General features: G+C 42.9%; 1 protein-coding gene across 1 annotated transcript in view; it reads left to right on the forward strand.

Annotated features, from left to right (window-relative positions):
• Positions 1-17,346, forward strand: part of LOC106594740 (F-box only protein 10) — a 34,184-nt gene that overhangs the window by 10,423 nt on the left and 6,415 nt on the right. Inside the window, 5 exon segments of the mRNA XM_045716349.1 lie at positions 2-49; positions 1,261-1,397; positions 12,208-12,278; positions 12,950-13,102; positions 14,249-14,545. Of these exon segments, the coding sequence (XP_045572305.1) occupies positions 2-49; positions 1,261-1,397; positions 12,208-12,278; positions 12,950-13,102; positions 14,249-14,545 (706 nt within the window).

The following is a 17,346-nucleotide window of genomic DNA, read 5'->3' on the forward strand; positions in this document are numbered from 1 at the left end:
GGGGGAGGCGGGGCTTGACATCCGCAAGGGGGCGGACCCCATCATCCTGGTAGTTCTATTCATTCTATTTCACATCCCTGATGTCATCGTCGTCTGTCCTGTTCGTCTCTGATGTCATCGTCGTCTGTCCTGTTCGTCTCTGATGTCATCGTCATCTGTCCTGTTCGTCTCTGATGTCATCGTCGTCTGTCCTGTTCGTCTCTGATGTCATCGTCATCTGTCCTGTTCGTCTCTGATGTCATCGTCATCTGTCCTGTTCGTCTCTGATGTCATCGTCATCTGTCCTGTTCGTCTCTGATGTCATCGTATCTGTCCTGTTCGTCTCTGATGTCATCGTCTCTGATGTCATCGTATCTGTCCTGTTCGTCTCTGATGTCATCGTATCTGTCCTGTTCGTCTCTGATGTCATCGTCATCTGTCCTGTTCGTCTCTGATGTCATCGTATCTGTCCTGTTCGTCTCTGATGTCATCGTCTCTGATGTCATCGTATCTGTCCTGTTCGTCTCTGATGTCATCGTCTCTGATGTCATCGTATCTGTCCTGTTCGTCTCTGATGTCATTGTATCTGTCCTGTTTGTCTCTGATGTCATCGTATCTGTCCTGTTCGTCTCTGATGTCATTGTATCTGTCCTGTTTGTCTCTGATGTCATTGTATCTGTCCTGTTTGTCTCTGATGTCATTGTATCTGTCCTGTTTGTCTCTGATGTCATCGTATCTGTCCTGTTCGTCTCTGATGTCATTGTATCTGTCCTGTTTGTCTCTGATGTCATTGTATCTGTCCTGTTTGTCTCTGATGTCATTGTATCTGTCCTGTTTGTCTTACTAGTGCACTTGGCATTTTCCTCTCTACACAGCAGTTTGTCAAATGGGTGTCAAATCATATCTGCCTTTCATCTGGTAGAAGCCTTCCCTGTAGCTCAGTTGGTAGAGCATGGTGTTTGCAACGCCAGGGTTGTGGGTTCGATTCCCACGGGGGGCCAGCACAGAAAAAAAAAAAATGTATGAAATTGTATGAAATGTATGCATTCACTACTGTAAGTCGCTCTGGATAAGAGCGTCTGCTAAATGACTAAAATGTAAATGTAAGTTACAGGACATGGTGGTCTGTCTGTCTGTCTGTCTGTCTGTCTGTCTGTCTGTCTGTCTGTCTGTCTGTCTTTTATCTCAGGAGACATGATCTAAAATAACAACTGATCAAACTTTCTCTGTCTCACACACACACACACACACACACACACACACACTCACACACACACTCAGTGTAACAGAATACACAGTGGTTTGCGTTCCGGCATCGTGGTCCTTGGCAACGGGAGGGGTTCCATCCGGAGCAACCAGATCTACAACAACAAGGAAGCAGGAGTCTACATTCTGTTCAACAGCAACCCTGTAGTCAGGTAGGAGGGGGGGTCTACATTATGTTCAACAGCAACCCTGTAGTCAGGTAGGAGGGGGGGTCTACATTCTGTTCAACAGCAACCCTGTAGTCAGGTAGGAGGGGGGGTCTACATTCTGTTCAACAGCAACCCTGTAGTCAGGTAGGAGGGGGGGTCTACATTCTGTTCAACAGCAACCCTGTAGTCAGGTAGGAGGGGGGGTCTACATTCTGTTCAACAGCAACCCTGTAGTCAGGTAGGAGGGGGGGGTCTACATTCTGTTCAACAGCAACCCTGTAGTCAGGTAGGAGGGGGGGTCTACATTCTGTTCAACAGCAACCCTGTAGTCAGGTAGGAGGGGGGGTCTACATTCTGTTCAACAGCAACCCTGTAGTCAGGTAGGAGGGGGGTCTACATTCTGTTCAACAGGAACCCTGTAGTCAGGTAGGAGGGGGGGTCTACATTCTGTTCAACAGCAACCCTGTAGTCAGGTAGGAGGGGGGTCTACATTCTGTTCAACAGCAACCCTGTAGTCAGGTAGGAGGGGGGGTCTACATTCTGTTCAACAGCAACCCTGTAGTCAGGTAGGAGGGGGGGTCTACATTCTGTTCAACAGCAACCCTGTAGTCAGGTAGGAGGGGGGGTCTACATTCTGTTCAACAGCAACCCTGTAGTCAGGTAGGAGGGGGGGTCTACATTCTGTTCAACAGCAACACTGTAGTCAGGTAGGAGGGGGGTCTACATTCTGTTCAACAGCAACCCTGTAGTCAGGTAGGAGGGGGGGTCTACATTCTGTTCAACAGCAACCCTGTAGTCAGGTAGGAGGGGGGGTCTACATTCTGTTCAACAGCAACCCTGTAGTCAGGTAGGAGGGGGGGTCTACATTCTGTTCAACAGCAACCCTGTAGTCAGGTAGGAGGGGGGTCTACATTCTGTTCAATGGGAACCCTGTAGTCAGGTAGGAGGGGGGGTCTACATTCTGTTCAACAGCAACCCTGTAGTCAGGTAGGAGGGGGGGGGTCTACATTCTGTTCAACAGCAACCCTGTAGTCAGGTAGGAGGGGGGTCTACATTCTGTTCAACAGCAACCCTGTAGTCAGGTAGGAGGGGGGTCTACATTATGTTCAACAGCAACCCTGTAGTCAGGTAGGAGGGGGGGGTCTACATTCTGTTCAACAGCAACCCTGTAGTCAGGTAGGAGGGGGGTCTACATTCTGTTCAACAGCAACCCTGTAGTCAGGTAGGAGGGGGGGTCTACATTCTGTTCAACAGCAACCCTGTAGTCAGGTAGGAGGGGGGTCTACATTCTGTTCAACAGCAACCCTGTAGTCAGGTAGGAGGGGGGGTCTACATTCTGTTCAACAGCAACCCTGTAGTCAGGTAGGAGGGGGGGTCTACATTCTGTTCAACAGCAACCCTGTAGTCAGGTAGGAGGGGGGGTCTACATTCTGTTCAATGGGAACCCTGTAGTCAGGTAGGAGGGGGGGGTCTACATTCTGTTCAACAGCAACCCTGTAGTCAGGTAGGAGGGGGGGTCTACATTCTGTTCAACAGCAACCCTGTAGTCAGGTAGGAGGGGGGGTCTACATTCTGTTCAACAGCAACCCTGTAGTCAGGTAGGAGGGGGGGTCTACATTCTGTTCAACAGCAACCCTGTAGTCAGGTAGGAGGGGGGGTCTACATTCTGTTCAATGGGAACCCTGTAGTCAGGTAGGAGGGGGGGGTCTACATTCTGTTCAACAGCAACCCTGTAGTCAGGTAGGAGGGGGGGTCTACATTCTGTTCAACAGCAACCCTGTAGTCAGGTAGGAGGGGGGGTCTACATTCTGTTCAACAGGAACCCTGTAGTCAGGTAGGAGGGGGGGTCTACATTCTGTTCAACAGCAACCCTGTAGTCAGGTAGGAGGGGGGGTCTACATTCTGTTCAACGGGAACCCTGTAGTCAGGTAGGAGGGGGGGTCTACATTCTGTTCAACAGCAACCCTGTAGTCAGGTAGGAGGGGGGGTCTACATTCTGTTCAACAGCAACCCTGTAGTCAGGTAGGATGGGGGTCTACATTCTGTTCAACAGCAACCCTGTAGTCAGGTAGGAGGGGGGGTCTACATTCTGTTCAACAGGAACCCTGTAGTCAGGTAGGAGGGGGGGTCTACATTCTGTTCAACAGCAACCCTGTAGTCAGGTAGGAGGGGGGGGTCTACATTCTGTTCAACAGCAACCCTGTAGTCAGGTAGGATGGGGGTCTACATTCTGTTCAATGGGAACCCTGTAGTCAGGTAGGAGGGGGGGTCTACATTCTGTTCAACAGCAACCCTGTAGTCAGGTAGGATGGGGGTCTACATTCTGTTCAACAGGAACCCTGTAGTCAGGTAGGATGGGGGTCTACATTCTGTTCAACAGGAACCCTGTAGTCAGGTAGAATGGGGGGGTCTACATTCTGTTCAACAGGAACCCTGTAGTCAGGTAGGAGGGGGGTCTACATTCTGTTCAACAGGAACCCTGTAGTCAGGTAGGAGGGGGGGGGTCTACATTCTGTTCAACAGGAACCCTGTAGTCAGGTAGGAGGGGGGTCTACATTCTGTTCAACGGGAACCCTGTAGTCAGGTAGGAGGGGGGGGTCTACATTCTGTTCAACAGCAACCCTGTAGTCAGGTAGGAGGGGGGTCTACATTCTGTTCAACAGCAACCCTGTAGTCAGGTAGGAGGGGGGGGTCTACATTCTGTTCAACAGCAACCCTGTAGTCAGGTAGGAGGGGTAGTCTACATTCTGTTCAATGGGAACCCTGTAGTCAGGTAGGAGGGGGGTCTACATTCTGTTCAACAGCAACCCTGTAGTCAGGTAGGAGGGGTAGTCTACATTCTGTTCAACAGCAACCCTGTAGTCAGGTAGGAGGGGGGGTCTACATTCTGTTCAACAGCAACCCTGTAGTCAGGTAGGAGGGGGGGTCTACATTCTGTTCAACGGCAACCCTGTAGTCAGGTAGGAGGGGGGGTCTACATTCTGTTCAACGGGAACCCTGTAGTCAGGTAGGAGGGGGGGGTCTACATTCTGTTCAACAGGAACCCTGTAGTCAGGTAGGAGGGGGGGTCTACATTCTGTTCAACGGGAACCCTGTAGTCAGGTAGGAGGGGGGGGTCTACATTCTGTTCAACAGGAACCCTGTAGTCAGGTAGGAGGGGTCGTCTACATTCTGTTCAACAGCAACCCTGTAGTCAGGTAGGAGGGGGGGTCTACATTCTGTTCAACAGGAACCCTGTAGTCAGGTAGGAGGGGGGGTCTACATTCTGTTCAATGGGAACCCTGTAGTCAGGTAGAATGGGGGGGTCTACATTCTGTTCAACAGCAACCCTGTAGTCAGGTAGGAGGGGTAGTCTACATTCTGTTCAATGGGAACCCTGTAGTCAGGTAGGAGGGGGGTCTACATTCTTTTTCAACAGCAACCCTGTAGTCAGGTAGGAGGGGGGGTCTACATTCTGTTCAACAGCAACCCTGTAGTCAGGTAGGAGGGGGGGTCTACATTCTGTTCAACAGCAACCCTGTAGTCATTTGGGACACATCCTGAAATGTTGTGGTTTTCACCTTCAGCCTCAAGATTCATTACTATATAGATATTATACATTATGTCTAGAGAGATTCATTACTATATATCTAGATATTATACATTATGTCTAGAGATTCATTACTATATAGATATTATACATTATGTCTAGAGAGATTCATTACTATATAGATATTATACATTATGTCTAGAGATTCATTACTATATAGATATTATACATTATGTCTGGAGAGATTCATTACTATATAGATATTATACATTATGTCTAGAGAGATTCATTACTATATAGATATTATACATTATGTCTAGAGATTCATTACTATATAGATATTATACATTATGTCTAGAGAGATTCATTACTATATATCTAGATATTATACATTATGTCTAGAGATTCATTACTATATAGATATTATACATTATGTCTAGAGAGATTCATTACTATATAGATATTATACATTATGTCTGGAGAGATTCATTACTATATATCTAGATATTATACATTATGTCTGGAGAGATTCATCACTATATATCTAGATATTATACATTATGTCTAGAGGTTCATTACTATATAGATATTATACATTATGTCTGGAGAGATTCATTACTATATAGATATTATACATTATGTCTAGAGAGATTCATTACTATATAGATATTATACATTATGTCTAGAGAGATTCATTACTATATAGATATTATACATTATGTCTAGAGAGATTCATCACTATATATCTAGATATTATACATTATGTCTAGAGAGATTCATTACTATATAGATATTATACATTATGTCTGGAGAGATTCATTACTATATATCTAGATATTATACATTATGTCTAGAGATTCATTACTATATAGATACTAATACATTATGTCTAGAGTGATTCATTACTATATATCTAGATATTATACATTATGTCTAGAGAGATTCATCACTATATATCTAGATATTATACATTATGTCTAGAGAGATTCATTACTATCTAGATATTATACATTATGTCTAGAGAGATTCATTACTATATAGATATTATACATTATGTCTAGAGAGATTCATCACTATATAGATATTATACATTATGTCTAGAGAGATTCATTACTATATAGATATTATACATTATGTCTAGAGAGATTCATCACTATATAGATATTATACATTATGTCTAGAGAGATTCATTACTATATAGATATTATACATTATGTCTAGAGATTCATTACTATATAGATATTATACATTATGTCTAGAGAGATTCATTACTATATATCTAGATATTATACATTATGTCTAGAGAGATTCATTACTATCTAGATATTATACATTATGTCTAGAGAGATTCATCACTATATATCTAGATATTATACATTATGTCTAGAGAGATTCATTACTATATAGATATTATACATTATGTCTAGAGAGATTCATTACTATATATCTAGATATTATACATTATGTCTAGAGAGATTCATTACTATCTAGATATTATACATTATGTCTAGAGAGATTCATCACTATATAGATATTATACATTATGTCTAGAGATTCATTACTATATAGATATTATACATTATGTCTAGAGAGATTCATTACTATATATATATTATACATTATGTCTAGAGAGATTCATCACTATATAGATATTATACATTATGTCTAGAGAGATTCATTACTATATAGATATTATACATTATGTCTAGAGATTCATTACTATATAGATATTATACATTATGTCTGGAGAGATTCATTACTATATATCTAGATATTATACATTATGTCTAGAGATTCATTACTATATAGATATTATACATTATGTCTAGAGATTCATTACTATATAGATATTATACATTATGTCTAGAGAGATTCATCACTATATATCTAGATATTATACATTATGTCTAGAGAGATTCATTACTATCTAGATATTATACATTATGTCTAGAGAGATTCATTACTATATAGATATTATACATTATGTCTAGAGAGATTCATTACTATATATCTAGATATTATACATTATGTCTAGAGAGATTCATTACTATCTAGATATTATACATTATGTCGAGAGAGATTCATCACTATATAGATATTATACATTATGTCTAGAGATTCATTACTATATAGATATTATACATTATGTCTAGAGAGATTCATTACTATATAGATATTATACATTATGTCTAGAGATTCATTACTATATAGATATTATACATTATGTCTGGAGAGATTCATTACTATATATCTAGATATTATACATTATGTCTAGAGAGATTCATCACTATATATCTAGATATTATACATTATGTCTAGAGAGATTCATTACTATCTAGATATTATACATTATGTCAAGAGAGATTCATTACTATATAGATATTATACATTATGTCTAGAGAGATTCATTACTATATATATAGATATTATACATTATGTCTAGAGATTCATCACTATATAGATATTATACATTATGTCTAGAGAGATTCATTACTATATAGATATTATACATTATGTCTAGAGAGATTAATTACTATATATCTAGATATTATACATTATGTCTAGAGATTCATTACTATATATCTAGATATTATACATTATGTCTAGAGAGATTCATTGCTATATATCTAGATATTATACATTATGTCTAGAGAGATTCATCACTATCTAGATATTATACATTATGTCTAGAGAGATTCATTACTATATAGATATTATACATTATGTCTAGAGATTCATTACTATATAGATATTATACATTATGTCTAGAGAGATTCATTACTATATAGATATTATACATTATGTCTAGAGAGATTCATTACTATATATCTAGATATTATACATTATGTCTAGAGAGATTCATCACTATATATCTAGATATTATACATTATGTCTAGAGAGATTCATTACTATCTAGATATTATACATTATGTCTAGAGATTCATTACTATATAGATATTATACATTATGTCAAGAGAGATTCATCACTATATAGATATTATACATTATGTCTGGAGAGATTCATTACTATATAGATATTATACATTATGTCTGGAGAGATTCATTACTATATATCTAGATATTATACATTATGTCTGGAGAGATTCATTACTATATAGATATTATACATTATGTCTAGAGATTCATTACTATATAGATATTATACATTATGTGTAGAGAGATTCATCACTATATAGATATTATACATTATGTCTGGAGAGATCCATTACTATATAGATATTATACATTATGTCTAGAGAGATTCATCACTATATATCTAGATATTATACATTATGTCTAGAGATTCATTACTATATAGATATTATACATTATGTCTAGAGAGATTCATTACTATATAGATATTATACATTATGTCTAGAGATTCATTACTATATAGATATTATACATTATGTCTGGAGAGATTCATTACTATATATCTAGATATTATACATTATGTCTAGAGAGATTCATCACTATATAGATATTATACATTATGTCTAGAGAGATTGATCACTATATAGATATTATACATTATGTCTGGAGAGATTCATTACTATATAGATATTATACATTATGTCTAGAGATTCATTACTATATAGATATTATACATTATGTCTAGAGAGATTCATTACTATATATCTAGATATTATACATTATGTCTAGAGAGATTCATTACTATATATCTAGATATTATACATTATGTCTAGAGATTCATTACTATATATCTAGATATTATACATTATGTCTAGAGATTCATTACTATATAGATATTATACATTATGTCTGGAGATTCATTACTATATAGATATTATACATTATGTCTAGAGATTCATTACTATATAGATATTATACATTATGTCTGGAGAGATTCATTACTATATAGATATTATACATTATGTCTAGAGATTCATTACTATATAGATATTATACATTATGTCTAGAGAGATTCATTACTATATATCTAGATATTATACATTATGTCTAGAGAGATTCATTACTATATATCTAGATATTATACATTATGTCTAGAGATTCATTACTATATATCTAGATATTATACATTATGTCTAGAGATTCATTACTATATAGATATTATACATTATGTCTGGAGATTCATTACTATATAGATATTATACATTATGTCTAGAGATTCATTACTATATAGATATTATACATTATGTCTAGAGATTCATTACTATATAGATATTATACATTATGTCTAGAGATTCATCACTATATAGATATTATACATTATGTCTAGAGATTCATTACTATATATCTAGATATTATACATTATGTCTAGAGATTCATTACTATATATCTAGATATTATACATTATGTCTAGAGAGATTCATTACTATATATCTAGATATTATACATTATGTCTAGAGAGATTCATCACTATCTAGATATTATACATTATGTCTAGAGAGATTCATTACTATATAGATATTATACATTATGTCTAGAGATTCATTACTATATAGATATTATACATTATGTCTAGAGAGATTCATTACTATATAGATATTATACATTATGTCTAGAGAGATTCATTACTATATATCTAGATATTATACATTATGTCTAGAGAGATTCATCACTATATATCTAGATATTATACATTATGTCTAGAGAGATTCATTACTATCTAGATATTATACATTATGTCTAGAGAGATTCATTACTATATAGATATTATACATTATGTCTAGAGATTCATTACTATATAGATATTATACATTATGTCAAGAGAGATTCATCACTATATAGATATTATACATTATGTCTGGAGAGATTCATTACTATATAGATATTATACATTATGTCTGGAGAGATTCATTACTATATATCTAGATATTATACATTATGTCTGGAGAGATTCATTACTATATAGATATTATACATTATGTCTAGAGATTCATTACTATATAGATATTATACATTATGTGTAGAGAGATTCATCACTATATAGATATTATACATTATGTCTGGAGAGATCCATTACTATATAGATATTATACATTATGTCTAGAGAGATTCATCACTATATATCTAGATATTATACATTATGTCTAGAGATTCATTACTATATAGATATTATACATTATGTCTAGAGAGATTCATTACTATATAGATATTATACATTATGTCTAGAGATTCATTACTATATAGATATTATACATTATGTCTGGAGAGATTCATTACTATATATCTAGATATTATACATTATGTCTAGAGAGATTCATCACTATATAGATATTATACATTATGTCTAGAGAGATTGATCACTATATAGATATTATACATTATGTCTGGAGAGATTCATTACTATATAGATATTATACATTATGTCTAGAGATTCATTACTATATAGATATTATACATTATGTCTAGAGAGATTCATTACTATATATCTAGATATTATACATTATGTCTAGAGAGATTCATTACTATATATCTAGATATTATACATTATGTCTAGAGATTCATTACTATATATCTAGATATTATACATTATGTCTAGAGATTCATTACTATATAGATATTATACATTATGTCTGGAGATTCATTACTATATAGATATTATACATTATGTCTAGAGATTCATTACTATATAGATATTATACATTATGTCTGGAGAGATTCATTACTATATAGATATTATACATTATGTCTAGAGATTCATTACTATATAGATATTATACATTATGTCTAGAGAGATTCATTACTATATATCTAGATATTATACATTATGTCTAGAGAGATTCATTACTATATATCTAGATATTATACATTATGTCTAGAGATTCATTACTATATATCTAGATATTATACATTATGTCTAGAGATTCATTACTATATAGATATTATACATTATGTCTGGAGATTCATTACTATATAGATATTATACATTATGTCTAGAGATTCATTACTATATAGATATTATACATTATGTCTAGAGATTCATTACTATATAGATATTATACATTATGTCTAGAGATTCATCACTATATAGATATTATACATTATGTCTGGAGAGATTCATTACTATATAGATATTATACATTATGTCTGGAGAGATTCATTACTATATAGATATTATACATTATGTCTGGAGAGATTCATTACTATATATCTAGATATTATACATTTATTTTACCTGTCCTTCCCTCCCTCCCCCTCCCTCCACCCCCCTCCCTCCCTCCAACTTCTCCCTCGCTCTGTCCTTACCTCCCCCTCCCTCCACCCCCCTCCCCCCCTCCAACTTCTCCCTCGCTCTGTCCTTACCTCCCACCCCCTCCCCCCTCCCTCCCTCCAACCTTCTCCCTCTCTCCTTCCCTCCACCCCTCTCCCTCCCTCCCTCTCCCTCCCTCCACCCCCTTCCCTCCCTCCACCCCTCTCCTTCCAACCTTCTCCCTCTCCCTCCCTCCCTCCCCCCGCCAACCTTCTCCCTCTCCCTCCCTCCCTCCACCCCTCTCCCTCCCTCCAACCTTCTCCCTCTCTCTCTCTCCCTCCCTCCCTCCCAACCTTCTCCCCCCTCCCTCCCTCCCTCCCTCCCTCCCTCCCTCCCTCCCTCCCTCCAACCTTCTCCCTCTCCCTCCCTCCCTCCCTCCCTCCAACCTTCTCCCTCCCTCCCTCCCTCCCTCCCGCCAACCTTCTCCCTCTCCCTCCACCCCTCTCCCTCCCTCCAACCTTCTCCCTCTCTCTCTCCTTCCCTCCACCCCTCTCCCTCCCTCCAACCTTCTCCCTCTCTCCCTCCCTCCCACCTTCTCCCTCCCTCCCTCCACCCCTCTCCCTCCCGCCAACCTTCTCTCTCCTTCCCTCCACCCCTCTCCCTCCAACCTTCTCCCTCTCCCTCCCTCCCTCCCTCCCACCTTCTCCCTCCCTCCCTCCCTCCCTCCCTCCAACCTTCTCCCTCTCCCTCCCTCCACCCCTCTCCCTCCCTCCAACCTTCTCCCCTCCCTCCCTCCCTCCCTCCCTCCCTCCCTCCCTCCCTCCCACTTCTCCCTCCCTCCCTCCCTCCCTCCCTCCTTCTCCCTCTCTCTCTCCTTCCCTCCACCCCTCTCCCTCCAACCTTCTCCCTCTCCCTCCCTCCCTCCCTCCCCCTCCCTCCCTCCCTCCACCCCTCTCCCTCCCTCCAACCTTCTCCCTCTCTCTCTCCTTCCCTCCACCCCTCTCCCTCCAACCTTCTCCCTCTCCCTCCCTCCCTCCCTCCCTCCCTCCCTCCCTCCCTCCACCCCTCTCCCTCCCTCCAACCTTCTCCCCCTCTCTCTCCTCCAGTGGAAACCATATCTTCCAGGGTCAGGCAGCAGGGATTGCTGTGAATGAGAACGGCAGAGGGGTGATAGTCGGTACTTAAACACACACACAGCAACACACACACACACACACACACACACACACACACACACACACACACACACACACACACACACAGCAACACACACACAGCAACACACCCACACACACACACACACAGCAACACACACACACACAGCAACACACCCACAGCAACACACACACAGCAACACACACACACACCCAGCAACACACACACACGCAGCAACACACACAGCAACACACACACACACACAGCAACACACACACACACACAGCAACACACACACACACACACAGCAACACACACAGCACACACACACAGCAGCACACACACACACACACACACACAGCAACACACACAGCAACACACCCAGCAACACGCACACACACACACACACACACACACAGCAACACACACACACACACACACACACACAGCAACACACACACACAGCAGCCTGCACAGCGTCTTGACTGAAATGTGAAAGTGCTCTATGAATGAAATATATAATCAGTGACCATTATGTAAATGCAGGTTATTTAATGCTATCTATCCCTCCCCCCTCCCTCCTCCCCTCCCTCCCTCCCCCCTCCCTTCTCCCTCCCTCCCTCCCTCCACCCTCCCCTCCCTCCCTCCCTCCCTCCCCCTCCCCTCCCTCCCTCCCTCCCTCCCTCCCTCCAGAGAATGTGATCAGGGAGAACCAGTGGGGGGGTGCAGACATCAGGCGGGGGGGCGACCCGGTCCTGAGGAATAACTACATCTGTCATGGCTACTCTGACGGAGTGGTGGTGGGGGAGAGAGGCCGTGGACTCATAGAGGAAAACCACATCTACAGTGAGTAATACACTTCCTGTTCGCTGACATCACTTCCTGTCTTCCTCTCCTCCTCCTCTCTGTCATGGCTACTCTGACGGAGTGGTGGTGGGGGAGAGAGGCCGTGGACTCATAGAGGAAAACCACATCTACAGTGAGTAATACACTTCCTGTTCGCTGACATCACTTCCTGTCTTCCTCTCCTCCTCCTCTCTGTCATGGCTACTCTGACGGAGTGGTGGTGGGGGAGAGAGGCCGTGGACTCATAGAAGGAAAACCACATCTACAGTGAGTAATACACTTCCTGTTCGCTGACATCACTTCCTGTCTTCCTCTCCTCCTCCTCTCTGTCATGGCTACTCTGACGGAGTGGTGGTGGGGGAGAGAGGCCGTGGACTCATAGAGGAAAACCACATCTACAGTGAGTAATACACTTCCTGTTCGCTGACATCACTTCCTGTCTTCCTCTCCTCCTCCTCTCTGTCATGGCTACTCTGACGGAGTGGTGGTGGGGGAGAGAGGCCGTGGACTCATAGAAGGAAAACCACATCTACAGTGAGTAATACACTTCCTGTTCGCTGACATCACTTCCTGTCTTCCTCTCCTCCTCCTCTCTGTCATGGCTACTCTGACGGAGTGGTGGTGGGGGAGAGAGGCCGTGGACTCATAGAAGGATACCATATCTACAGTGAGTAATACACTTCCTGTTCGCTGACATCACTTCCTGTCTTCCTCTCCTCCTCCTCTCTGTCATGGCTACTCTGACGGAGTGGTGGTGGGGGAGAGAGGCCGTGGACTCATAGAAGGAAAACCACATCTACAGTGAGTAATACACTTCCTGTTCGCTGACATCACTTCCTGTCTTCCTCTCCTCCTCCTCTCTGTCATGGCTACTCTGACGGAGTGGTGGTGGGGGAGAGAGGCCGTGGACTCATAGAGGAAAACCACATCTACAGTGAGTAATACACTTCCTGTTCGCTGACATCACTTCCTGTCTTCCTCTCCTCCTCCTCTCTGTCATGGCTACTCTGACGGAGTGGTGGTGGGGGAGAGAGGCCGTGGACTCATAGAAGGATACCATATCTACAGTGAGTAATACACACACACTTCCTGTTCGCTGACAGCACTTCCTGTTCTCGTGTCCTCCTCTCCTTTCCCTTCTCCTAGGCAACAAGGGCTGTGGTGTGTGGTTGATGTCCTCCAGCCTCCCTCAGCTGTTGGGAAACTACATTACCCATAACCGCATGTACGGGCTGGCCGTGTTCTGCCGAAAGGACCCTGACGGGGGCGGGACCAGGGAAGGGGGGCAGGAGGGAGGAGGAGGAAGAGGACAGGAGAACTTCCATGAGGAAGGAGAGCTGCTGGCGTGGGAAGGTGACCTTGACATCGAGTACGAACGTCTCTGCGCCGGGTACTCCAGCAGCTCGGCTCTGGTGGAGGGAAACTGCATTAGCCGCAATGGAGGTGAGACTGTAGACACTGTAGAGCCGCAATGGAGGTGAGACTGTAGACACTGTAGAGCCGCAATGGAGGTGAGACTGTAGACACTGTAGAGCCGCAATGGAGGTGAGACTGTAGACACTGTAGAGCCGCAATGGAGGTGAGACTGTGGACACTAGAGCCACAATGGAGGTGAGACTGTAGACACTGTAGAGCCGCAATGGAGGTGAGACTGTAGACACTGTAGAGCTGCAATGGAGGTGAGACTGTAGACACTGTAGAGCCGCAATGGAGGTGAGACCGTAGACACTGTAGAGCCGCAATGGAGGTGAGACCGTAGACACTGTAGAGCCGCAATGGAGGTGAGACCGTAGACACTGTAGAGCCGCAATGGAGGTGAGACCGTAGACACTGTAGAGCCGCAATGGAGGTGAGACCGTAGACACTGTAGAGCCGCAATGGAGGTGAGACCGTAGACACTGTAGAGCCGCAATGGAGGTGAGACCGTAGACACTGTAGAGCCGCAATGGAGGTGAGACCGTAGACACTGTAGAGCCGCAATGGAGGTGAGACCGTAGACACTGTAGAGCCGCAATGGAGGTGAGACCGTAGACACTGTAGAGCCGCAATGGAGGTGAGACCGTAGACACTGTAGAGCCGCAATGGAGGTGAGACCGTAGACACTGTAGAGCCGCAATGGAGGTGAGACCGTAGACACTGTAGAGCCGCAATGGAGGTGAGACCGTAGACACTGTGAGCCGCAATGGAGGTGAGACCGTAGACACTGTAGAGCCGCAATGGAGGTGAGACCGTAGACACTGTAGAGCCGCAATGGAGGTGAGACCGTAGACACTGTAGAGCCGCAATGGAGGTGAGACCGTAGACACTGTAGAGCCGCAATGGAGGTGAGACCGTAGACACTGTAGAGCCGCAATGGAGGTGAGACCGTAGACACTGTAGAGCCGCAATGGAGGTGAGACCGTAGACACTGTAGAGCCGCAATGGAGGTGAGACTGTAGACACTGTAGAGCCGCAATGGAGGTGAGACTGTAGACACTGTAGAGCCGCAATGGAGGTGAGACTGTAGAGCCGCAATGGAGGTGAGACTGTAGACACTAGAGCCGCAATGGAGGTGTGACTGTAGACACTGTAGAGCCGCAATGGAGGTGTGACGGTAGACACTGTAGAGCCGCAATGGAGGTGAGACCGTAGACACTGTAGAGCCGCAATGGAGGTGTGACGGTAGACACTGTAGAGCCGCAATGGAGATGAGACCGTAGACACTGTAGAGCCGCAATGGAGGTGAGATCGTAGACACTGTAGAGCCGCAATGGAGGTGAGACTGTAGACACTGTAGAGCCGCAATGGAGGTGAGACTGTGGACACTGTAGAGCTGCAATGGAGGTGAGACTGTAGACACTGTAGAGCCGCAATGGAGGTGAGACTAGACACTGTAGAGCCGCAATGGAGGTGAGACTGTAGACACTGTAGAGCCGCAATGGAGGTGAGACTGTAGACACTGTAGAGACTGTAGACACTGTAGAGCCACAATGGAGGCTGAAAACTGCCTAACCAGCTCTGCTAGGGCCAGTAAGATGGTCAGAGTGAGCTGTTCTCTCGTTTGTGTCTGGAAGTAGCTAGCACGTTAGCCAGTTAGCTTGGGTGTTTGACTGCCGTTGTGAGGTCAGAACGCTCAGATCAACCCTACTGCAGCTGCTTCCACCGTTGGGGTTCCAGGACAGAGAAGAGCTTGGACTGGGCTGAGCGGGAGCTGCCTTCCTGTAGGGGTGGGAGGGCCTAGAGATCAGAGGTGGCAGAACAGACTGCTCAAGTTTTTAAATATTTTTTATTTAACGAGGCAAGTCAGTTAATGAACAAATTCTTATTTACAATGACGGCCTAGGGAACAGTGGGTTTAACTTCCTTGTTCAGGGGCAAAACGACAGATTTTTACCTTGTCAGCTCGGGGATTCGATCTAGCAACCTTTCGGTTACTGGCCCAACGCTCTAACCACTAGGCTACCTGCCGCCCCAGGCTGGGGTGTAGGGTTTGAGCATAGCCTGAAGGTAGGGAGGGGGCAGTTCCTCTTGCTGCTCTGTAGGGAAGCACCGTGGTCTGGTAGTGGATGTGAGCTTCGACTGGAAGCCAGGGGAGTGTGCAGAGGAGTGGGGTAACATGGGAGAATTTGGGAAGGTTGAACTCCAGGTGGGCTGCTGCGTTCTGGGCAAGTTGCAGGGATTTGATGACACAAGCGGGAAGCCCAGCCAACAGCCAGTTCCAGTCGTCCAGACGGGATATGAGGATTGTCTGTATTTGGACCTGCTCCACTTCCTGTGTGAGGTAGGGTCGTACTCTACGGATGTTGTAGAGCATGAAACTGCAGGACATGGTCACTGCTGTGATGTTTGCAGAGAACGAGTGTTGTCCAGGGTCACGCCAAGGTTATTTACACTCTGGGAGGGCGACACTGTGGTGCTGTCAGCCGTGATGGATTGGTCCTTCAGCCTGCAGGCCTTCCCCGGGAGGAAGAGCAGCTCTGTCTTGTCGAGGTTGAGCTTGACGTGGTGGGCCAACATCAAAGCTGAGATATCTGCCAGGCACTCAGAGATGCGTGTTGCCACCTGGGTGTCAGAAAGGGGGAGGGAAGGAGAAGAGTTGTTGAGTGTCATCCTCATAACAGTGATAGGTCATATACGGTTTTTTGTTGTTGTCATATAGTTGTATTGATGCACGGACTGGTTTGGGTTTTTACTTTACCATCTATACCTTGCATTTGAACGTCTGGTTTGTTAAATGTGATACGCAGTGTTGTAACGTCCATTTT

The sequence above is a fragment of the Salmo salar genome, chromosome ssa04 (genome assembly GCF_905237065.1).
Source record: "Salmo salar chromosome ssa04, Ssal_v3.1, whole genome shotgun sequence".
In the NCBI taxonomy this organism is placed as follows: domain Eukaryota; kingdom Metazoa; phylum Chordata; class Actinopteri; order Salmoniformes; family Salmonidae; genus Salmo; species Salmo salar.